The 24,466-nt window shown below is 41.5% G+C and overlaps 1 protein-coding gene across 2 annotated transcripts in view; it reads left to right on the forward strand.

Annotated features, from left to right (window-relative positions):
* The window catches only part of LOC139701306 (thioredoxin reductase 1, cytoplasmic), a 58,360-nt gene extending 33,900 nt beyond the window's left edge, over positions 1-24,460 (forward strand). For both annotated transcript variants that reach the window (XM_071607183.1, XM_071607182.1), the window contains exons 11-14: positions 4,168-4,275; positions 7,030-7,125; positions 10,966-11,100; positions 22,931-24,460. In XM_071607183.1, coding sequence (XP_071463284.1) covers positions 4,168-4,275; positions 7,030-7,125; positions 10,966-11,100; positions 22,931-22,993 — 402 coding nt within the window. In that variant the 3' untranslated portion in view covers positions 22,994-24,460. The remainder of the gene's footprint in view (positions 1-4,167; positions 4,276-7,029; positions 7,126-10,965; positions 11,101-22,930) is intronic.
* The last annotated feature ends 6 nt before the right edge of the window (positions 24,461-24,466 follow it).

Below are 24,466 nucleotides of genomic sequence, written 5' to 3' on the forward strand. Positions count from 1 at the left end.
ATCGGAGTTAATGAGTATCTGGTAAGTCAAGAAAGGGCATTTAGAAATATAGCTTGAGATGTATTTGGTTTTTTAATTTATATCTTGCAGATTCCTGAAGTAAAAAAGAAATATTTTTATATAACAGCAATAACCAAAGGGTGAACATGAAAAAGATTGCACTAAATTTGAAATCATGTGGCACAGAATTTCTTAAAATCTGGATATTTTTATTTCCTTGTGGATAGTCCTTCTACATCTTGTTGGTAGTCTCAAGTGAATCTCTGGAGGTCTGAGAACTCTCTTTGAGAAACCTCCTCCTCTTTGGTAGTCTGCCTTGTAGCTGCAAGCCACCCTGGCTGCCCTGAGCTGTCATCACTGTCTCTAACTGGGAAAGACTGCCAGGCTCTTCAAGTTTCCCCTCACGGCATGGAGGTCCAGGAGTCCCTCTGGGCAGTAACCCCAAGCCAGCAGAGGGCCCACCTCCTTCTGTTTCCCTTCTCTTGAGGGCCACAGGTGCTGCTGCCTGTCCAGTGTCCATTTTTGTCTGGTTTGTTCTTATTTAATGTAGGAGGGTAGCTCTGGCTCATGGCATACCAATAACTTGAAGTGGATATCTGCCTTTTGTATTAGAGAAATCCAAGGATGTTTATGGTCTTTTTAGAGAATAAGAATTATATTTATTGTTTCTGGCATATTTTAAAGATTTTACACTCTATTTTAGAGAATGAGAATTGCATTTTTCACATTTTAAATGTAGAATGTTGCTTAGGCTTATTGTCTTCTGGTGGTCTTCATTCCCATTTTAGTGGCTCCATAATAGTACACTGACAGTATGTACGTGTTACATTCTAATTCTTGGGGGTTATTTTAAAGCCACTTTTGATATTGCCACTGTTGAAGAGGACTGCAGCAAAACTCAAATCAGTATATGTAGCCTTTTCTATGTATGAAATTATCATGCCATTATAATTATAGTAGCATGTTATTGTAATAACATAATCTTATAAATTTTTTAAAAGTAGGATTATTGATCCAAAGGTGTAAAATACTTTTATGACTCCTATATGTATTACCTAATTGATTTCAAAGAATTCTGTTAATTTTTGACTCTAAGATTATCAGGTCTGATAATTTCCTATATATTGTTTTTTGCTACTTTATTTAGAGGAGAGAAAGTGGTAATTGAAGGTAACATCAGTTGGTAGCTGCCACAATATGAGGATGCTGATCTTTTCTTTATAATCATTCTTGCCTGACTTTAAGCCTCTACAAAGGCTTTTCACATGAGTGGGTGATTCTCAGTGTAGTTAGTGTCTGGGATTGGGATTTCACATGCTTTTGATAGAAATTTATTTCTGCTTTCCTTTCCCTCTTTTGAACCATTTTAAAAATTTTTCTAATTTGTTATATATGACAGCAGAATGCATCCTCGATTCCTATTACACATATAGAGCACGACTTTTCCTGTCTCTGGTTGTGCACAAAGTAGAGTCACACTATTTGTGTCATCATACATGTACTTAGGGTATTGATGTTCATCTCATTCCACCATCTTCCTTACCCCTAGACCCCCTCCCTTCCCCTATCTCCCCTTTGCCCTATCTAAAGTTCCTCCATTCCTCCCATGTTCCCCACCCCAATCCCCATTATGGATCAGCATCCTCATATTAGAGAAAACATTTGGCATTTGTTTTTTTGGGATTGGCTTACTTCACTTGGCATAATATTCTTCAACTCCATTTACCTGCAAATGCCATGATTTTATTCTCTTTTAATGCTGAGTAATATTTCATTGTGTATATATGCCACATTTCCTTTATCCATTCACCTACTGAAGGGCATCTAGGTTGGTTTCACAATTTTGCTATTGTGAATTGTGTTGCTCTTATACATTGATATGGCTGTGTCCCTATAATACGCTTTTTAAAAGTCCTTTGGGTATAAACCGAAACCGAGGAGTGGGATAGCTAGGTCAAATGGTGGTTCCATTCCAAGTTTTCCAAGGAGTCTCTATACTGCTTTCCAGACTGGCTGCAATTTGCAGTCCCACCAGCAATGTATGAGTGTGTCTTTTCCCCCACATCCTACCACCACTTATTGTTGTTTGTATTCTTGATAGCTGCCATTCTGACTGGATTTGCATTTGCATTCTGATTTGCATTTCTCTAATTGCTGGTGATGTTGAACATTTTGTCATATCTGTTCAGTTCCTTGGCCCATTTATTGATTTTTTGGGGGGGTGGGTGTTAAGATTTTGAGTGCTTTATATATCCCAGAGATTAGTGCTCTATCTGATGTTCATGTGGTAAAAATTTGCTCCCATCCTGTAGGCTCTCTGTTCACCTCACCGTAAGCGCTCTATTCACCTCTTTATTCACCTCACTCTATTTATCTCACTTTGTCTTTTGGCGAGAAGAAGCTTTTTAGTTTGAATCCATCCCATTTATTGATTCTTGATTTTATTTCTTAATGCTATAGGAATCTTTTTAAGGAAGTCAGGCCTAATGTGACAAAATGGATTCTATCCATTATCCATTTTATCCTACTTTATCTTCTGTTAGGCACAGGGTCTCTGCTTTAATTCCTAGGTCCTTGATCCACTATGAGTTGAGTTTTGTCCACGGTGAGAGATAGGGGTTTAATTTCATTTTGTGTGTATGGATTTCCAGTTTTCCTAGCACCATTTGTTGAAGAGGCTATCTTTTCTTTAATATATGTTTTTGGCACCTTTGTCTAATATAAAATAACTGTAATTATGTGGGTTGGTCTCTGTGTTCTCTATTTTGCACCATTGGTCTACAAGTCTGTTTTGGTGCCAGTATCATGCTGTTTTTGTTACTGTTGCTCTGTAGTATAGTTTAAGGTCTGGTATAGTGATGCCACCTACTTCACCCTTCCTGCTAAGGATTGCTTTAGTTATTCTGGGTCTCTTATTTTTCCAGATGAATTTCATGACTGCTTTTTCTATTTCCATGAGGAATGTCATTGGGATTTTGATTGGAATTGCATTAAATCTATATAGTGCTTTTGGTAGTATGGTCATTTTGAAAATATTTATTCTGCCTATCCAGGAACAAGGTAGATCTTTCCATCTTCTAAGGTCTTCTTTAATTTCTTTCTTTAGCATTTTAAAAAAATATTTGTTTTTTAGTTTTTTATGTGACACAGTATCTTTATTTTCCTTTATGTGGTGCTGAGGATCGAACCCAGTGCCTTATGCATGCCAGGCAAGCACGCTACCACTTGAGCCACATCCCGAGTCCTCTTTAGCATTTTGTAATTTTCATTGTAGAGGTCTTTCACCTCTTTCGTTAAATTGATTCCCAGGTATTTTGTTTATTTTTTTTTGTGACTATTGTAAAATGAGTAGTTTTCCTAGTTTCTCTTTCAGAGGATTTGTCACTGATGTACAGAAATGCTTTTGGTTTATGGGTGTTGATTTTATATCCTGCTACTTGGCTGAATTCATTTATTCTAGTTGTTTTCTGGTGGAATTTTTTGGGTCTTCTAGGTATACAATCATATCATCGGCAAATAGTGATAATTTGAATTCTTTTTCCTATCTGTATCCCTTTAATTTATTTTGTCTAATTGCTCTGGCTAGAGTTTCAAGAACTGTGTTAAATAGGAGTGATGAAAGAGGGCATCCCTGTCTTATTCCATTTTTTAGAAGGAATGCTTTCAGGTTTTCTTCATTTAGAATAATGTTGGCCTGGGGCTTAGCATAGATAGCTTTTATATTGTTGAGGTATGTTCCTGTTATCCCTAGTTTTTCTAGTGTTTTGAACATGAAGGGATGCTGTATTTGTCAAATGCTTTTTCTGAATCTTTGAGATGATCATATGATTCTTATTTTTAAGTCTGTTGATGTGATGAATTACATTTATAGATTTCCATATGTTGATCCAACCTTGCATTCCTGGGATGAATCCCACTTGACCATGGTGCACTATCTTTTTGATATGATTTTGTGTTTGATTTGCCAGAATTTTATTGAGGATTTTTGTATCTATGTTTATTAGAGACATTGGTCTGAAGTTTTCTTTGATGTGTCTTTGTCTGGTTTTGGAATCAGGGTGTTATTGGCCTCATAGAATGAGTTTGGAAGTGTACTTTTGAATCATTTTTAAGAATACCTGTTTTAGGATTTGCTTATCATAATTCTCTTCCCTCGTTTTGAAACAGTGTGACTATGAAAACGTTCCAACAACCGTATTTACTCCTTTGGAATATGGTGCTTGCGGCCTTTCAGAAGAGAAGGCTGTAGAGAAATTTGGGGAGGAGAATATTGAGGTAAGCTCTTCTTTTTTTCTTCATCTTGGACTAAGCTATACTACTATTTTTCATCAAAATTTTAAAGTAATTTCAAGTATACACAAAAGTTTAAAAATAATGCAAAGAACTTCCTTATAGCTATTGTCTAGACTCAATTATTATTACATTTTGTTCATTTATTTTATAAACTTTCATATTCTCTTGCTCTTTGTGTATATGTATTATTTCCTCTGAGCCATTTTGGAGTAATTGAATGCTACTTTTTATCCTTTGATATTTCAGTGTATTTGTAATGAACAAGGGTGAACCACATTTATTTATTTTTAATTATTGAAATATGAGAAATACAGCAAAGTGAAAACAAAAAAAAAACGTTTTCTTGCTTTGACCTATGTAATGATTGCTATTTTAGCATTACTGTCTGATCTATATTAATTTCACCACTCACCTTTTATCATGTAGTAAAGACATTGTATATGAAATATAACTTTTTAAAAAATATTTTTTTAGTTGCCAATGGATTTTTCACTTTATTTGTTTGGTTATATGTGGTGCTGAGGATCGAACCCAGGGCCTCACACATGCCAGACAAGGGCTTTACTACTGAGCCACAACCCCAGTCCCTGTATATGACTTTTTAATATTCACAAATAATACTACTTAAAAGGACTGCAGCATGCATTTAAATCACAGGGGAAAATCTTTCCAGTAAAACATTCTAAAAGAACAGATTTGGGAATAAAAGTCAACCTTATGATATAAAACCCTCTTTTTTTTTTTTCTTAAATACTTTTAAAGATGTTGATGGATCTTTATTTTATTCATTTATGAATATAATGTGGTGCTGAGAATTGAACCTAGTGCCCCACACATGCTAGGCAAGCACTCTACCACTGAGCCACAACTCCAGCCCATAAAAGCTTCTTTTAACTACTGACAATCCTTTATTTTATGCATGGATAGTAGCATGTAATATCTTGGTTTATTAGGAACACATTATTAACATTTTTTTCTGATTTTAAAAATAGTATAACTTCATTTATAGAAAGTTTGAAACAGCAAAAAGACTATATTTTAATTCATGAAGAAATGACTGCTATTAATATTTTTGCATATTTCCATCTAGACTATAAATATTTATACAGATTGAATATCCCTAATCTGAAATGGTTGGGATCAGATTTTTTTTTTTCTCTTGCACATATATAATAAGATGTGGCTGGGATTGGACCCAAGAAATATGAAATCCACTTGTTTCAATTTATATACATAGTTTGAAGGTGTGGAATATTTTCCTCTTGGGCATCCTATCAGCACTCACATCCTCCGATTTTAGAGCATTTCAGATTTTAGATGAAGATTAGGGATGCTCATCCTCTATTGCATGTATGTGTGTATATGTATGTATTAATTTTGTGTGGGTGGGCGCATGTTAAGTTTTTCAAAGTATGATTAACTGTTTTCTGTAATATATTAATAATAATATATATCATGGACATTTTTGTCTGTCCTTCAATTTTCTAAAAACACCATTTTTAGAAATGTGTAATAATTTGAATTTTTAAGGGATATCATACTTTAATTCGTTAAGTCCCTTTTGTTTAGATTGTTTATAGTTTTTCACAACTATAGATTAATGAATATCTTTATAATTCATTGTTTATTGTTCTTTTTTTTAAGGATAGATTACCTATCAAAGATATTTAAATTTTGAGGTTCTTAATAAATATTTTTATTTCTTCATAGACTTTTATGAAGAAAAACAAATATTTTTGTGTCAAAAGTAAGATGTTTGAGTTGAAATTTTGAAAAATATAAGGAAAATAGGAAATTTGTCATAGATTGTCTGTAACATAGCAATTGTTAGCAGTTTGGGGTAATGTTCTTAATCTTTTCCCTTCATAATTGTTGCGATACTGTACATTTAATTTTGCAACCTACATTTATTTAAAAAAATTAATCATGTCATCATAACCAATGTGCTTTTACAAGGATCACTAACTGTGTTTTGAACTGAGGCCCTAACAGTTGCAGGAGAAAAATCTATCTTTGAGTTATCTGTGAGTTAATCTCAGCAAGTATGTCTACCCTCCCTGCACCCTCAGGTGCTGTTAGTGATAATGCCATAAGAGGAAATGTCTTTTGGAAATATAAACATGGGATCTAGATGATTGTGATGATTATTTCTGGCTCCTTATTTGTTTCTTGTCCAAAGTTGTCATTCTTATAAGGTAAACAAACGATGTTGAGTTTTTTGAGTTAGTTTGAGTTTTTTGAGTTAGTTTTTTAAAAATTAATTAATTGATTGATTTTAATCAGGTATATTGGTTAGTTTTTAATATAGGACAGTAGTTACATGACTTCTTTCATTTCCTATTTTCTTTATTTCAATTTATTTTTGTTTTTAGTTTAATTTATTTTGTTTATTTAGTTTTTTTTTTGTGGTACTGGGGATCGAACCCAGTGCCTTGCACATGATAGGCAAGCACTCTACCACTGAGCCACAACGCCAGCCCATCCTTTCCTATTTTTCTTTGTTACTATTACTTAAGGTTTACTTTGAGGTTGGATTATTATTAAGGGATGAATTTATTTCAAAAAATCCCTGAGTAGGGTGTGTCAAGTCATTTGCCTTTATACCATCTCCTGTGAATTCATGGATTTTATCATTTAATTAAACTCTTAATTATTAAAGAGCTTTTTCTTTCACCAGATCTGAAGTCTGCAAACTTGCTACTTAAGAAAGTTTAAATTGTGCCTATATCCTTTTAGGTTTACCATAGTTTCTTTTGGCCACTGGAATGGACAGTTCCATCAAGAGATAACAACAAATGTTATGCAAAAATAGTCTGTAATCTGAAAGACAATGTAAGTACAATTCTGAATCCTTCTAATAATCTCATTTAGCTTTTAATATATGGTTGAATTTTTTAAGTCTATATATATATTTTAGTTGTAAATGGACACAATAACTATTCTTATCTGGTGCTGAGGATTGAACCCAGTGCCTCAAACATGCTAAGTGAGAGTTCTATCACTGAGCCACAACACCAGCCCATATAGCTCTATTTTTATTACTGGGAACCTGAGATTTTACTGCTTGGCACCTCTAAAATTCAGGAGACAAAGGTTGATGAAGAAAAACAAGTTTATTCAAAGCTTGAGGAAGATAGAGGAGACCTTTTTGTCTTAAGTTTCTATCTTTGTGGAGCTCAGAGAAACAGGTTTTATAAGAGGGGAAGGTGATACACTGAGACAACAGGCAGGAACTGTACATGTGTAGACTTAACTAGGCTGTGCTAACCCAGGATGTTACAATTCATTTCCCTGTCACCTGGCCCAAGTCAGGGGGTTCTCAGTTTGCACTCTCAGCAGGAGATGCAGAAGAGCAGCTATGAAAAAGTTGCTTTTACTTTTAAAGTTGCTGTGCTTGATTTTGACCACATGCTGTGTAGGGCACTACTCTAGTGTCTCACCTGCAGTCCCCCAGCTGTGTGCTCACCCTCCATTGGCAGAGGCCTTGGCTCCACTGCCTGCACCAGTGCAGGGCCCTATACATAAGTAGCAGGCAATCAGTTCAGGGCAGGAAGGAGCCCAAGGAACAACTTCTGTGTTTGTGTTTATAAGTGAGTAGCAATGAAGTCACTGACTATCTAGAAATAATGAACAAAAAAGAATAGAAATGATGCAGATTTGAGCCCCAGCAGCTGGCACCAGAGAAACCTGCCTTGGGAAGAGCCCTTAACTGAGGTCCGATTCGAGCTCTGCCTGGAGCCTCTGGTAGCTAAGCCTGTTGGCATACTCCCAGGCCTCGAAGAGTTTGTGTCTTTACAGAATGAGGGACTGAAAGCATCAGTGTTCTTCAAACTCTTGACTGCTGCCACACAGTAAGAAATGTATTTTACGTGATAAACCAGGACACATGTATGTTCATGCACATACTCTTTTAAGTATTGTACTAAATCATAGAAAATGGATAATTTTAACTTACCTGGCACATTGCCTTTAAACAAAATGCCCTCAGTAAAAATATAAATAATGCTAAGGAATCTATTCATTAAAAAGCCTAATAAGCTCTATTTTTAATCTTGAGTTTTGAATAGATTTAAACCATGTATCTTATATAGAAACTACTGCTCCAGACAGGGACATAATTGCAGATTTTTTTAATATGTATTTTTTTAGTTGTAGTTGGATACAATACCTTTATCTTATTTACTTATTTTCATGTGGTGCTGAGGATCGAACCCAGGGCCTCACTTGTGCTATGCAAGCGCTTTACTGCTGAGCTACAACCCCAGCCCACAATTGCAGATTTTTTATTCTTTCTTTATTTTTTTTGCAGAACCTAGAGTTTTAGGAGATACTTCTTAGATTCTCTACAAAAGAGGTCATCATTGAGGCATTTAATAAAAAAAAATACTAGAATAATCCATAATGAATATGTCGTTGGCATAAAAATGATTGTATGTAGTTTTCTTTTTAGACATTTTATTAAAAGTTTGTTTATGTGTGCATACATTAGATATCCATTCTACTGCAGAGAAAAGATATGAAAAAAGCATGAGTTATTCTTCTTGGCAATGTCACCTCTCTTGGGTGAGCGAGACTTCAGTTGCATGGAGCAACATCAAGTTTCCTTCATGCCAAGCAAATCCATTTTAACTATGTGCAGTTGTTTTTTCCCCCTATTGTTATTTGTTCTGGTAGCTTGCTTGTGTAATATGAAAAATAAGTTTCACTGCCAATAAACCTTCCTTACCTAAAGCAATTGAGGTCATAATATTTTCATGGACAAAGATAGTAACAAAGAAGATCTATGTTGTTGCTCTTCTGTCATGAGCAAGCTGATGCAAAAGCATGCTTCTAGAACTTCTGACTGTCCTTGGGGCATGCTTTACTCATTTTGAGTCAGTCATCTGATTTTAGTGTCTAAATGTCCTTGATTTTTTTTTTTTAATGTATCACTTTTTTCTATTGATTTTATTATTTTTTTAAATACACGACAACTGAATGTATTACAATTCTTATTACACATAGAGCACAATTTTTCTTATCTCTGTATATAAAGTATGTTCATGCCATGTCCTTGATTTTTAAATCTGCTAGTTTTTACATATTTTAACATAGAATATATATAAATATATGTAAAGACAGGGAAAGTGCCCACAGTTCAGAGTCATTGAACATTTTTGCCATATTTGCCATAATCACAGGTATTGTTTATAAATAGCGTAGATTTATTGAACACTTAACTGTATCAGATACTAAAAGATCTGCATTAATAGGTATTAATTTATTAATATGTTTAATAAGTATTAGCTTTTTAATCCTTATATAATCCTATGGCGTATGCGCTGTTATTTCCTTCATTTTCTACTAGAGGAAACTGAAGCACATAAAATTTAAGTATTTATCTCATTAATAACAGAGTTGGAATTTAATTCCAGGCAAGGTAGAGTCCCTTTTAAGCCATCTCCTCCTCCTGTAGTCTTTTCAAAACTCCCCCAGAGGCACAACTCTGAAGTCAGAGGGTCTCTCCTTTTTGTTTTTGTTCGTTCATAATGTTATGTTTTTATAAATGTCACACAGTGTTTTGTGGTTTTAGAATGTTATCTTCAGTAAATACAACCTGGTGCATTGTTTTTTTTTTTTTATGTTTTTTTAGTTGTATGTGGACACATTGCCTTTATTTTATTTTTATGTGGTGCTGAGGATCGAACCCAGTGCTTCACATGTGCCAAGCAAGACTCTACCACTGAGCTACAATTTTTGCCTGCACGTTGTTTTTTGAATTTATGTTTATTTTTTGAAATCTTCCCATGTTATTACATGTAAATCTAGTGTATTTTAAGTTTTTTTAATAACTCACAACACAGATCTTCTTTATTCAACTTTGAACTCCTGATTGTCCAACACAGAATGTGTCATAGTACTTTGGCACTAAAGTGACCTTTCTGATTGTTGCCAGAGACTGGCTGAATAGTTCTGCACCCAGTTGAATGGCCTCAAGTGTTGTGAGGAAATGGGACTAGGTAGTTTAGCTTATTCAGGGTTGGCTCTTGAAAAACTGAGTACAGCAGTAGAATGCACCAGGTTTCTCTGCTCTTGGCAGAGGTAGCCTGAGTTTAGGATTTAGAATTTATCCAAAGTAATTCCCAAACAGGTAGCTCAGAGTTGCTAGACCTTTTCCTTTTGCTTTCAAAAGTATTTTCATACAGGAAGGGTCTTAACAGTATCTAATTGCTCTTTCTACTTCTTAAAACCTTAAATGATTTTTTTTTTTTTTTTTAGTTTAAGTGACTGTTCTTGAGCCTCATGGTTACCAGAGATAGTTTATGTGACACTGAGAAACCAAATAGGGAACATGGGGTCCCCACCGCCTGTGTAACATCCTGTAAGTGTTCAGTGGTTCAGGAACTGCAGATGTCTTTGCTTTTTAGTTTTCCATCCTCCTCCTCAGGTCCTTGTCAGGCCGTCTTGTCTCTTCCTCCTGCTCAACGTGCACATCATGCTCCCCGTGGCGGCCCACACGAGGGAGTCTTGTGCCTAATCAGTTTGTAGTGCCCAACTTCAGCATGAGTCTGTGTCCATTTCTGACATGGGGTTTTTAGACTAGACCAGGGAAGTATTCAAGGCCAGATAGGAAAGGAAGGGGATAAAAATTAGCAGGCTTTTTTTACTTTATTATTATTTTTTTTATCTTAGGAGCGTGTTGTGGGCTTTCATGTACTGGGCCCAAATGCTGGGGAAGTCACGCAGGGCTTCGCAGCTGCGCTCAAGTGTGGACTGACCAAGAGGCAGCTGGACAGCACGATTGGAATCCACCCCGTCTGTGCAGAGGTGGGTCAAGTACACTCTCTGAGCTGTTTAGAAGTGTACATCATTGCCAGCATGAGGAGCAGGCCTGGGACTCTGAACAGTGCTGTTCTCTGCTGCACCTGACCTACTTCTATATCTCCTGACCTTTGATAATGGTTGAGAGTACCTCAAAGGAAGGCCTTTCTCTCAAAATAATTTTTTTTCAGATATTTATTACCAAACTGGAAATGTCTGTCATGCCTTTCAGTGTAAAAATTTTAAGAGAACAACTGATAAATATGGGCTTTTAAGCACTTATTATAAAATCTCCTTAGTTTTTTTCATGCCAATCAGTTAATAATGCCATTCAAACTCCAAAGACCCTCTATCTTAGTGATCTGGGGTTACTTCAAGGCTAAACTAATATTGTCTATGCCTTTTGCTTTTGTTATCAAAACAATGAGATTAGAACTGGAAATTGACCACCTAGGCCTCTGGGTGTCAGTGTTTCTTCACTGTAAGTGAGTGATCATCCAGGAGTTGAATGTAGTGAGTGATACTTCACAGGAACTGGCTGGGAGGTGGCAGTGTAGCTCTGGAGTTTAAAATCGCAGCTGTTGTCTGTGTACCCTAGCCAGTGGTATCCAGGGTGTGAATTGTGTGTACAGACATACACAGTGGTGTGTGTGTGCATTAGTACCAGATTTCATTCAGCATCTGGAGGACTGGCCGGTTTCCATTCCTGATTGTACTCGCACAGCTGAACTTTTTGCTGAGTATGTGAAATGTCAGTTTTCAGACATGGAAAAGTATCTTGGCTTCGCCTTCCAGTTGGGAATGGTGTCCTACTCTAGATTAATAAGCACTTGGCTTGATTGGAAACAAAATATTAACATATTTAGAGATTAGGATATGATTTGTTATTGCTACAAAGCTGTTATTGCTACAAAGGAAAAAAAAAACCCTAAGCATTCAAAAAACATAAAAACGGAAGAGTCTGGATTAATGCTCTGTAAGAATGTGTGATATATCTTTTATTCAGTGTTGACTCAGAGTAGGTACACGGGGAAGGAGCCAGTTAACTTTGCATTTTTGATTGCATGCTAGTTTCCTAAGGCTACTGTAACACAGTGCAACTAACTGGTTGCTTGAAACAACTGACACAGGATCACAGTTTGGGAGACTGGAAATCTTGAATCAAGGTATCAGCAGGTCTGTGCTCCCTCTAAAGCATCTAGGGAACAATCAGATCCTTCCTTGCTTCTGTTAGCTTCCAGGAGTTGGCTTGGCGTTACTTGGCTTGCAGGTGCATTACTCTAGTCTCTGCCTCCAACTCTGCATGGCCTTATCTCTTTGTGTCTGTGTCCCAATTTCTTTCCTCTTACAAGGACACAGTCATTGAATTAGGGCCTACCCTAATCCAAAATGGCCTCACGTTATATTGCCAAGACCTGGTGTTTTTGTTTTGTTTTCTGTTTGTTTGTTTGGTAGATTGAACACAGGGACACTTGACCTCTGAGCCACATTCCCAGCCCTGTGTTGTATTTTATTTGGAGACAAGGTGTCACTGAGTTGCTTAGCACCTTGCTTTTTGCTGAGGCTGGCTTTGAACTCGTGATCCTCCTGCCTCAGCCTCCTAAACTTCTGGGATTACAGGCATGTGCCACCGTGCCTGGCAAGACCCTGTTTTTAAATAAGGTTACATTCACTGGTACAGGGGTGATCATATCTTTTAGAGGACAAAATTTAACCTGCAACTGTGAGGAAATCTAAAAATTAGTTGCCAGTCCAAGATTGTTGAGAGTTGCAACATTCATCCCCAGTATGGATGAATGAAGAGATTTCGCAGCTTGCATGTAAGAGTGTCTGATTCCTGTTTGAATTCAGCTCCCAGTGGGCTGGTTGAAGGGCTGCTCGCACTGGACTTGCCTGCCTGCTTGTGTTGTTCTTGACCTGCAGCAGCGTGCACAGTATCATCTGGCAGTTGACTGCCACCCAGGAGAAAGACTCAGTGAAGAGGCAGGAGGTCAGCCAAAGGCCTGTCCTTCTTGGTACCCAGCACATTTGCCGCTGGACACCTCCATCTGTCAGTGCTCTCAAGACTTTGAAGCCCGAAGGCTGAATGTTCTGATAACTCTGCTAGCACTTGGATTTATTTTTTCCAAGTTCATGACTGATTGATAAGATAAAAAATGTTGGGTGATACTCATTCTGTGCACCTTTGTGTGAAGCCACATGTGGAGCACCCTGTTGGCATTGGGAACTGGCAGGGATTTGTGACGAGCTTAAGAGCAGGTGAGGCATGAGAGTGAAGTTCCCATTGTAATCCACGGTAAGACTCCAGGATCAGGGTGAACAATGCAGGGCACCCGAGTGGGCCATCTGCTTTCCATTCACAACACTTGTAACACAAGATGTTTGTGAGTGGGGTGGGGTGGGGTTTCTCACACCAAAGGCCAGTTTTCCAGACAACAGCTGGATCCTATGGTGTAATTCAGTTTGAGGCTAACTACCTGGAATTGGCATCAGGCCCCACAAGTTAAGGACTTTGTTTCACAAGACTGTCCCAACTTCAGATGCCAGTCTCAAGTCTAGGCCGTCCAGCTTTCCAGTCTCAGGGGTTCCCATGATCCTCTCCTAATAAATTGCTAGGCTCAAGGGACTCAGGAAGACAATTAACTTAACGTTACTGGTTTATTACAAGGGATGTAACTTAGGAAGAGCCACATGGAAGAGTGGTGTAAGCAAGGCAGGCTGGGGGAATGTGGAGCTTCCATGCCCTCTTTGAATGTGCCACCACCTGGCACCTTATGTTCAACCTGAAAGGTCTCTAGTCCTTTTGAGCTACTGTGGACAGTGGGCTGGAAGAGGCCCGTGTAGTAGCCAATCCAGTTATGTACTGTTAAAGGGGCAGATGAGAAAGGAGCCTAGCCAGACTAGGGAGGTGGCAGTGGGCATTGGATGGCTCTGATGTGCTGGGATTGGGTGGATAGCACCTTCAGCTGGTTGGAAATGTGACGAGGGAGAAGCTGAGAAGGATTCAGGTTGGTGTCTTAAAGCAGCAAGAGTGCGCTTTGGGGGTAACCACTATGGCACCGGCGCCTGTGAGGGTGCCCCGTGCACACACTGTGTTCTCTGTGTGTCAGCGTCCTTTGGCCTTTCACGAGGAGGGGAGGGTACCAGCTCTGCCTGACAGACAAGGAAACTAAAGACAGGACCTTACCCGTGGTCACCTTGCCCAGCAGTGGCACAGCTGGGATCCCACCCAGGCGGTCTCAGCTCCAGGCCCCATGCTGAGCAGTGATAGTCTACCTCCCTGGACTGTCCTGAATTGAAAAACTGGAATGATTTCTTGGTGGCCACATGAGCATACTGTCAGGACACAGACGTGAGTTGTGGTCCCACTCAGCAAGTTCTTCTCTTTAAGACCTGGCCGTGTCTCTCAGCTTTTATTAGCTTCCACATGAAGTAAAATAGAGACTTATTTACAGAGTTTGCTGGAAGCCTTGAGGGCCAGGTGTCCGGGAGAGTCCTGGCATTTGGCCATGGCAGTAGCTGCATCTGTGAGGTGTTTCTTTCCCAGGGAACTTCACCGTGGGCGGTGGGGCTTGACTGAGAGGCCACACAGCGTTGGTGTGGAAGGTGGGAGGACTGCTGTTTTGAAGAAGCTCCTGGTGGTGTGCTCCTTTTTCACCCCTGGTTGTGAATTCTACTTGCTTAGAAATTAGAATTTGAAAAACCAAGCTTTTAGATCCTAACTATGGAAATCTTTTTTAAAGCTTCTTGATTTAGGGAAATGAATTTGATAGTTAGCTGATTCTTAGGGACTTTTTCTCTGTTAAACGCAGGATTCCAAATCGGGTAGTAACTGGATGGAGTCCAGGCGTGTCTGGGTGGGGAGTGCCGCTCTGGGTGCTACTGTCCACATAAGAAGGTGAAATGAAGAGGAAAGGCTTAGAAACTTAAAGAGCAGTTAGACAGTGTCTGATCTAATCAGAAGAAGTTGGGGGTTTGATTTTACATACCTTGTAAAATTTCAAGTTTTTATTGAATTTCACAAATGTTAGTTCATTGATGTAGTAGGAGTGCTACCTTTAAGAATTAAGAACTTGTCCTGAGCCAACTCGTCCTGAGCACTGTTCGGAATAGGCACAGCCCTCAGGCCAGCTTGGCAGCTTGGTATTGAACGAACTCCTCCCTGCCATTCTGATGACTCACCTAGGGAACTGGAGTGCCTTTGGCTCTGAGGAGTACTTACTTTCGGAAGTTGGCACATCCCTCAGTTGAGACTTTGCTCTTAGAGAAAGATAATTTCCACAAGGCCATCTGCCCACGGTTCTCTTGGGATGGAGGAGGAAGGAGGTGGAGAAGCTCCTTGTTTCGACTGGAATCTTTCTGGAGAAAGAGTCCGTGCCTGCAGTGGCTCTGCCAGAGCATGAATCTGGGGACAGCAGGGTGGGGGTGATTTATTCTGGACTTTAAGCAGCAGTCCTTGAATAGGAAACTGATTACTTGTAATTTTAAGTGGTAATTCAGCTAATAAAGTTTCCTCTCACAGGAGACAGCAGCTCAGGAGGAAGAGTTTTTAAAAGACTCTTTTGAAATGTCTTAAAATGAATTTTAGTGCTGAACATCAAAAGTTCTAGGGTTGTAATAGCTTGATCCCTTTGTACAAGAGGGGGCCTCCTGGGGAGCCTTGTGAGGCCTTGGGAGTATGGGCTCAGCGTCCAGCAGCACTTGACCTGTGAGGCTCCTGCGTGTGGGGAGGCTGCTGCTGCTTGTTTTTTGTTCTTTTTTTTAATTTTGTTTTTAGGAAAATTTTAAAAGAGCCGAATCTTTTCATTTAGAGGGATCAATGATGACAGCTTGGCTTCCATCTTAATGTAAGTGTATCATCAGAAAGAAAAATAAATATAGCTCTTTTGTCATCTGCTCCCATTTTCTGATGGGTTTAGTTTTGTATGCAAATCTATTTTTATTTCTAAATCAATTCCTGAAAAATAGAACATTAGGTTGCAAATTCTCAAGTCTGAAATTTGTTTAAATGTATTCCCTTGCCCTTTGTAAAAATTGAGAACACATTTTAGATCCTGTTTTAAATTGTGCATAATACGGCCTTGCTAGCACAGCTATTTTCATTATCACATATTGTCTCCTAGTCCTCATCCATAGTCACACTTGTTTTAAACAAAAGGATTGTATTGGTTTTCAGAAGAGTTGCACTCCTTTACGGTGTCACCAGCATTCAGTGTAAGAGCACTGAAGAGGACGCTCCAGAATTCAGTCTGTTTTTTGTGTGAAAGGGGAATAGCTGTTTAAGGATTTTTACATACCTTTGCAAACAAGGGAGAGCCTTTTATTATAATATTATTTTGGATGCAAATTGTCCATATTTTCTTTAGGGTTCATATTGTAAGTATTTTAAGATAATAGCCTTAAATACTAAGGTCTGAATTTTTGGCAGTGCTGATGGTATATTAGTATATTGGAAGAAAAATAAAAGACTTTGTCTCTGCTCTAAAGCTAAAAGAAGCCAAGAGCATTTCTCAGTGCTGTTTTTCCTGTATATAAAAGTATTAGCCTCTTTCAGAAGTGTCTTTGATGCCGATACCAGTTGTTCTGATGCCCTTAATTTCCTGTGCTGTTTCCTCTTTGTCCTAAAAGCTTAAGAAACCAGTTGTTTTTCAGGTATCAGTAAAAGGGACAGTTGGTCAAAAAGTTTGTCCAGGTGTGCCATCAAGAAGGCAGGCACTGGGCTGGGGCTGGGGCTCAGTGGTGGAGCGCTTACCTGGCCCCTGCGAGGCACTGGGCTTGATCCTCAGCACCACAAAAATAAATAAGTAAAATAAAGGTATTATGTCCATCTACAACTAAAAAATATTAAAAACCAAAGGAACAGACCGTTGAAATAAACCAGCCCCAAAACGTCAAAGGCTGAGTGTTTTCTCTGATATGCAGAAGCTAATCCAAATGAAATGGGGAAGATTAAAAAAAAAAAAAAAAAGGATGAAGATCAGTAGACAAAGGGGGACAAGAAGGAGGGAGAAGGGAAGGAGACGGGGAGGGGGAGGCAGGGAGTACACCTGACCTCGTGTTCCTGTGCACACACATGAATACACCGCATCCAGGAGACACTGAGGAAAACAAGCTGTAAGTAAATACCAGAAAGATCAGTGGAGTAGAGGGAAGGAAATGGAGTGAGTGGGAGGGAGAGGAAGGGGAAGTACCTGGGTCCGAATCAGAGCGAATTATGTTCCATGCTTCTATAATTATGTCAAAATAAGTTCTATTATTATGTAGAACAAAAAAGAACCAATTAAAAAAAAAATATCACAGGCCTTTTCCCAAGGAAGCCATGGCCTTCAGTCTTGGGAAGGCCCACTTGGCAGGACAGATGAACCCTGCAGAGTCTGAACAGTGTTAATGTTACAGTTTACATACGATTTGCGGGTCCCCCAAGGCCTCAAGTCTTGAAATTTAATCCCCATTGTGAGATATGAAGAAGTGGAAACATGAAGAGGGCGCACAGTTGTGCACTCCTATGATCCCGGTAGCTCAGGAGGCCGAGGCAGGAGGATTGTGGGTTCAAAGCCAGCCTCAGCAACTTAGTGAGACCCTGTCTCAAAATAAAAAATAAAAAGGGCTGGAGATATGGCTCAGTGTTTAAGTGCTTCTGGGTTCAATCCCTGGTGCCCAAAAAGTAAAAGGGGGATAGGTGGAGAGACTATGTAGACACACACACATGCTCGTGTCTCTTGCCATATGATGCCCTGTGTCTTATTGGGACTCTTCTAGAACAAAGGCCATCACCAGATGTTAGCCCTTGAGCCTCCAGAAGTTTGAGCTAAATAAGCCTCTTTTCTTTATAAAGTTAGCCAGCCTCAGGCATTTGATTATAGGAATGAACAACTAATATAGTTTCCCCTCTAGTTGAATTTTGCTTATGTGTTTTTTTCTCAAACCAGCTTGCTCAGTGAGATCAGAAAGATCTGGCTTGAAGTCTGAATTGTACTTCAAAACAAAATACATTTCTAAATTTGATTTGAGTGCAAAGTATTTTTAAATTTTCATGCCTGGGTACTATAGATATGAGCTTGAATGGTGAGTTCTTGTTTTTGCTTGTTAGATTGGTTTGTTCCCAGAAGCCAAGACATATTTCTTGTTGGTACTCTGTGGCCATCGTTGGTCAGGTGTGACTCAGGGTCAGGCTGATGGCGCAGTCTTCCTGATCCTTGTTGGCTCAGTGAAGGAGCCAGTGGCTACTCGGAAGTGATGTGTCCTTGGCTACAGCAGACCCACGGCCCCCACCTTGCCTTTCGACAGCGTGGGACTATAAATGGTGGAAGGCACTATATGTCTATTTTGTGAACTAACGAAAATCAAATAGAAGCATTTAATCAGAATTATAGGAATTTGAACCAGATGTCAGCATTAAGAGTTCAAATTTGACAGAAAAGAGGTAAAATAAATAAAATAGTTGATTACACATCAGCAGTAGTGGAGGTAAAAGAATTAGGAATCTCAAATGCATGATCTGAACTGCCAGGGAATGGTTTTGCCTGAGAAGAACCAGATCATGGCTTCCGTATTGGACATGTATCATCCAGGAAGAGGTGTTTGCTATGTCTCAGCTGAGAGGAGATGGCTGGAACTTGCAGATCATGTGCCCATCAGAGTGCCTGAGCTTACTGCAAGCACCCAGTGGGAAGAGCTGAGCAGGGCCCAGGCGCTGCCTCCTGGCCCTTTTCCTGTCACACATACATGGATGATGGTGACAGTTGTGTAGCACATTGGGGTGGACAGACCAGGCAGCTGGGATCTGCAGCCAGATAGCCAGAGGTTCTGGCCACCTGAGTGCAGTGGGCCTTTCAGCACACCTGGGCTGTGACAGAGTGGCTGCAAGAGGAGGACACAGGAGGAGCGCTGTCATGGGAACAAGAGGAGGACTGGATGGTTAAAAGGTGTGTGAGGCCAACAGGAAATGCTACCGTGCTGCAGAGGGACTGCATAAAGTGAGGCCCAGGAGTTGTCTGTCCCCTGCATTTGGCAGTGAAATGTGGGAGAGGGGGACTTGAGGGTGCAACCAGACTCCAAAGAAAAAGGGAGTGGTGGTAGAGCCCAGGCGGCAGCAGCTGAGATCACTGAGAGGAGGGTGGAGACCTGCAGGTTGGAGGAGGGCTGTGGTGAGAAGGCGGCACCTGAGCCCTTTTGAAAGCCCAGGAGAAGTGCTGGGAAAGAGGTGTCCTGAGCAAGTCATGCCATTAACGTAGACCAGTACGCATGCGTCTTTCCAGTGTCGGGATTAATGAGTAACAATAAGGAACAATAAGTAATAAGTAACAATAATAAGCCCACACTACTTTTCATCGGTGGCGGTCACCGAATACTTGTGGGTCACCTGGTAGTCATAAGCTGGGCAGTCAGAGGTTCTTTTATCCCAATCTTAATTTCTAACACCTGTAACACTCAAGTCGCACACTTAACACAATTGCACATGTAGGTTACAGAAAGGCTAAGAAAGGGTTACAGTGGCCACGGGGGTTCAGGGGGCTGAACTGAGCAAGGGAGAGCAGACATGAGGCAGAGTCGCTCCAGGTGGTCAGACAGGAGTAGGAACCAGCAGAAGACCTTGTTTGGGCACAGAGCTGTCAGAGCACAGGAGCTTACTCTCGGACAAGGTGCAGACAGCAGCAAGGTCACAGTGTTAGCTTGAGGTGTCAGCTTTCGGGGGACGCGTGGTTGTTACGGTGGGAGAAACCGTAGTCTTCCAAAACCTGAGGGCAGAGATCAGAGGTTCATCACTGGCGATTTTCTTGGGCAAGGCTTGTCAGGAGTGACCAGGTGATGGGGTCAGGGGGCCACCATGTCGCATCATGGGGTACTCCTCCTCTTATGGGTCTTGAGTGAGGGGGTTGCCTCATTGGTGGTCTGGTGGTTCAGTAAGTTTATGGGCCTGGTGTTTCTGATGTGTTTGATATTCCCACGCATCCATGTGCTCCTGATTAATGTGTAAGCTCACAGGGGGTCATCTTATTAGCACAGTTTATTTAGCGGTCATGCCTTGTGGTTGTGCCAGGCGGATGGTGGTGGTTTACTTGTCCAAACAAGGTGTGGTGCCATCTCACCTCAGCACTTGAACTCAGAATGGAGTAGCTATGGCAGGCTACTGTTTTGCAAAATAGAGTAACAGAGGTTTGGGCTGCCGTGGTGTTAGATGTGAAGTGTCCCCAGAAGCTCACGTGTCAGACAATGCAGGCAGGTTCAGAGGTGAAGCGATTGGGTCACGAGAGTCTTAACCCAATCAGTGATTTAATACCCTCATGGGGGTTAACAGGGGTAACTAAAGGCAGGCAGGGTGTGGCTGGAGCAGAGCCGGTGGGCACTGGAGGTATGGTGTTGGTATGTATTTTGTATCGGTCAAGTGGGAACCCGCCCCCCCATTCCTGATGAGATGTCTTGAGCTGCTTGCCTCCTCCACACTCTCCACCATGATGCCCTGCTTTCCCTCGAGGCCAGAGGAGTGGAGCTGGCTGTCTGGACTGAGACCTCTGAAACCATGAGCCCCTAAATAAACTTTTCCTGCTTAAAATTGTTCTTATCAGGTCTTCTGTCACAGCAGTGGGAAAGCTGGCTAAAACTGGCACGGCCTGCTCTCCGTAAGACTGTGTGGATAAGTAAGGGGGTCGGGGCAGGTGATCACGGAACAAGGCCACTTCTGGCTGCTGTGGCGAAGGGAGGAAGGAAGTGTCACCAGAAGGGGCACATTGCAGGCGGGTCTTGGTGGGAAGGGCATCGGCACCTCCTTGCTACGTCCTCACTTTGTCTTAAAGGGGTTTTTGTAGTATAGCTCTGTGAGGGACAAAGTCACTCAAGTTTTATTTGTCTCAAAATGTCTTTATTGACTTTCTTCTTGGAAGGATATTGTTATTGACTTTGAAATTCTAGGTTGACATTTCCTCCCAGCTCTTTGAATCTGTTTTGGGCACCTGGGTTATATTGTCTTTCTTTGAAGAATGACAGATGGGTTTTCTTATGTTAGGCAGCTGTTAATGGGAGCCTGTTTTCAAGTTGGCCTAGAGCAACTTGTACTCCAGGGCTAGTAGTAAGTAGCCTTTCTCCTAAGGGGTGGCTTCCTGAGATCTCTGAGTGGCCCAGGGGCTCAGTGACCTTCTTGCCTGCAGGAAGACAACTGGAACCTCTACTGACCCCCATGAGCTTGGGTGGCAGTGGGGTTACAGCTCCTGGGTGGTGGCGTTCCTGGCCATGTGGGTCCTGTGTGCAGATTTCTGGAGGTAGGTGGCTCCCTTCTCTTGGGGACTGTGCCTCACAGCTTTCTGGCCACTGCATCCTCCCGGGATCTAGTCTGCCTTGTCTCTTCAAGCCCTGAGCTTCTGCTGTTCTTGCCCCCCACCCCCTCCCTTTTGCCAGGGTTAGGTTAATGGCTGCAGGTAGGAAGCCAAGCAGGTAAAAGGTTGCAGGTTTACCTTGTTTTTTCTTCAGGGATCACAGTCTGCCAACCGTTGTCCAGTGTCTAAAATGTCAGTTGCATATAGTTTTGGGGTTGCTTAAGAGAGAGAGCTGATCTGGTACCAACACTCCATTAGACCAGGAATGAAAGTCTATTTTTAGATGTTGAAGTATTATGTTCTTAAAAATCTTGGCTGCAGGGAAGTTTCCTACAGTTAGTGAAACTGCAGAAAGATGCTGTTGATGGTCTGCTGTGGCTTGATTTCTAGGTTGGGAACCCTCAGTGCGTTTCCTGCTCTGGTGTGCCACGGAAATCCCACTATATGCAACCACTTGGGGCTTCGGCTAAAAATGAGGTTCCTGAACCCTGCCCTGGGAAATAAGAATTTGTATAATTCTATGATTAGTATAATTAGAGTCAGTGTTAATTTTCCTGCGTTCCAGGCAAAGTATGAGCAGCAGGATTCATTCGCTCACATTTGGGGACAGTTGTTCTGTGCAGGCAGTCATGAGCAGTAGCAGGTCAAAGTTGACTGCAGTCGTTAAGGCTCTAAGCCCACAACCACCCACTGTTTGCCAAGATCTGAAACAAAAGAGCTCATTGGCTATTGCATGGGACAAGGTTAGTTGGTTTAAGCACCTCAGAAGTCCAGCCAAGTTGAAGTCACCTGCCCTCTGAGCTCTTTGTGCAAGGAGACATTCCAAAATATCTCCACAGCGTGTTGCAAAGAGCACAGTGGCCACCGCTTGGACGGCCAGGAGGAGTTTGGGGGGTGACTTATGATGTCTTTCCTATTTAAGTAACCGACTTCTGCATGTAGCATACTGCAATAATTGAATTGAATTTCCATTTAGTGGAAAATAGAATTAGAGCTATTTGTGATATGGGTGAGTTTTAGAAATACAGAGCCAAGAAAGTAGCAGAGTAGTATGTACAGCATCTTGCCACATGTGTGAGGTTTTTTGTTTTGTTTTGTTTTTAACTACAAAAGAAGTGCACAGGAGTGATGAGCCATGGATTAGGGAAAGAGAAGAGGGCTGCAGTCCTCTGGGAGAGGCAGATGTGGGGCTGCCCAACAGCCTGGGCCCAGGGGTGCTGGTGATCGTGTTCTTCACTCCTGTTCCTGGGCCCTGGCATTGGTGATGGGTTTCTTTCAGAGTTGAGGGCTGCTGGGTAGCGGATTTGTTTTCCTCACACTCGTGCTGCCAAAATTCCCCATTTGATGTAACCTGTGTTATTTTCACCTGGGTTTTAACATGGTTTGCCTTCTCCCCTCTAGAGAATAGAGGTCACAGGGCTTCTCTGTTGCATTAAGTAGTCACGAGTCATTTCCAGTGCATGTGGTGTTACCTGTCAAGTCCCTTGCTCAGGGGTCTGAACACAGCTGTGTCTTTTCTCCTGCAGGTGTTCACAACGCTGTCGGTGACCAAGCGCTCTGGGGGCGACATCCTTCAGGCTGGCTGCTGAGGTTAAGCTCCCAGTGTGGACGCGCCTGCCAGGACTCCAAGCCACTGACTTGTTTCCTTGCCCAAATCCAAGGCAGTTTTCAGAAAGCTTCTTGGGCTCTTGGCACCTATTCAAGGTGCTGTGCTCACCATCACCCAAGGCCCCTTGGACCTCAGGGGTAGGAGGCGGTGAGTGGAGGCAGGCAGCGTCACACTGGGGCCACCATCACAGACTCGAAACTGAACTGGCAGTGCATCGGAGTGATGCGTCCATGAAGTCACCAGCCTCAAGCCCGAGTGGTGGGCGGTGATGGAACAGCTGTCAGATGAGTTCAACGTTGCCTTTACTGCGTGGTTTTCTTACACATTCTCAGCTGTCTAGCATTGATCATATGTTTTTTTTCTCCATAGGGTTAATGATACTAGAGATGAAAAATATTAGCTATCAGTTTTTGTCCAAAGCAAGCCCTGACTAGAGTATCCACAGTGTCCTGCTGCCTGAAAGGGGTGAGCTGGCTCGCTTGGAAACTACATAGGTTTGTCCCATGGAAGAGAACGTCCCTATGACCAAGATGTGTCTGTCTGAATGCCAAACTGGCTTGTTGAGCTGTGTCTCCTTTAAACACGTACAGCTGTGACCGCCCCTTCCCAGATTGGCTCTCATGGGCTACGTCACTGTTAAGTTCTGTGCAGGAAGAGGAATGGCCCACTTGAAGGAATGCTGCACTGTGTGGAACTGGGTGGTGGTTCCCACCATGGTCCTTGGTGGGGGCGGTCGCACGCCCTGCAGAGAACAGTCACTGTCTTCCTTGCTTTTGCTTGTGTGTGTTGGTCTAAGTGAGCTGAGGCCATTTGCAAGGAAAAGGCTTCACTTGCTTAAAACTGTCTGGTGGGTTTAGCTTTTAGCTAAAAACACAAAACCCCACTGTTTGTTGAGTGTGCGCCTATCTGTCCCTTTGGAAGAACTACATTCACAGGAAAGTAGGTCTTTCCACACTTTGGATTTAAGTCTGTGATAATTGATTTTTTAAGGAAGTTGTTAAAAACATAAGTTATTTAATTTTTGAACACAGGTGGATGTGAAGGATTTCATTTGAAAACCATGTGATTTTGATTTGTGTTGTGAACTGAACCTGGCGAGTCCTGGGAGTTGCCGGCTCTGCTGCCGGCTCTGTGCTGCGGCTGAGCGGCACTTCTCCACAGTGGGCGGAGGACGTGTGCTGGGGACATCAAGGCTCCTGCCGGCGGTTCTTGCAGCTCCCGTTGCATCCCCTCGGAGCCCTGCCTGTCCTTCTTACCTGTAGCACTGAGTGGTTGCTTCATGCACATTTCTGGCCACCTCAGGGAACCCCTGTGTCTGCCTGGCATCTGGTCAGCAGAACACTGGGCCCTGGCCCTGCCTCGTGCCTCTGTATGAAGAAAATGGGGAGGCAGCAGGGGGAGGGGAACCGAGGTGTGTGTTCAATTTTATTTATTTACATTTTTAAATCCCCCC

Source organism: Marmota flaviventris, unplaced genomic scaffold, assembly GCF_047511675.1.
Source record: "Marmota flaviventris isolate mMarFla1 unplaced genomic scaffold, mMarFla1.hap1 Scaffold_1063, whole genome shotgun sequence".
Classification (NCBI taxonomy): domain Eukaryota; kingdom Metazoa; phylum Chordata; class Mammalia; order Rodentia; family Sciuridae; genus Marmota; species Marmota flaviventris.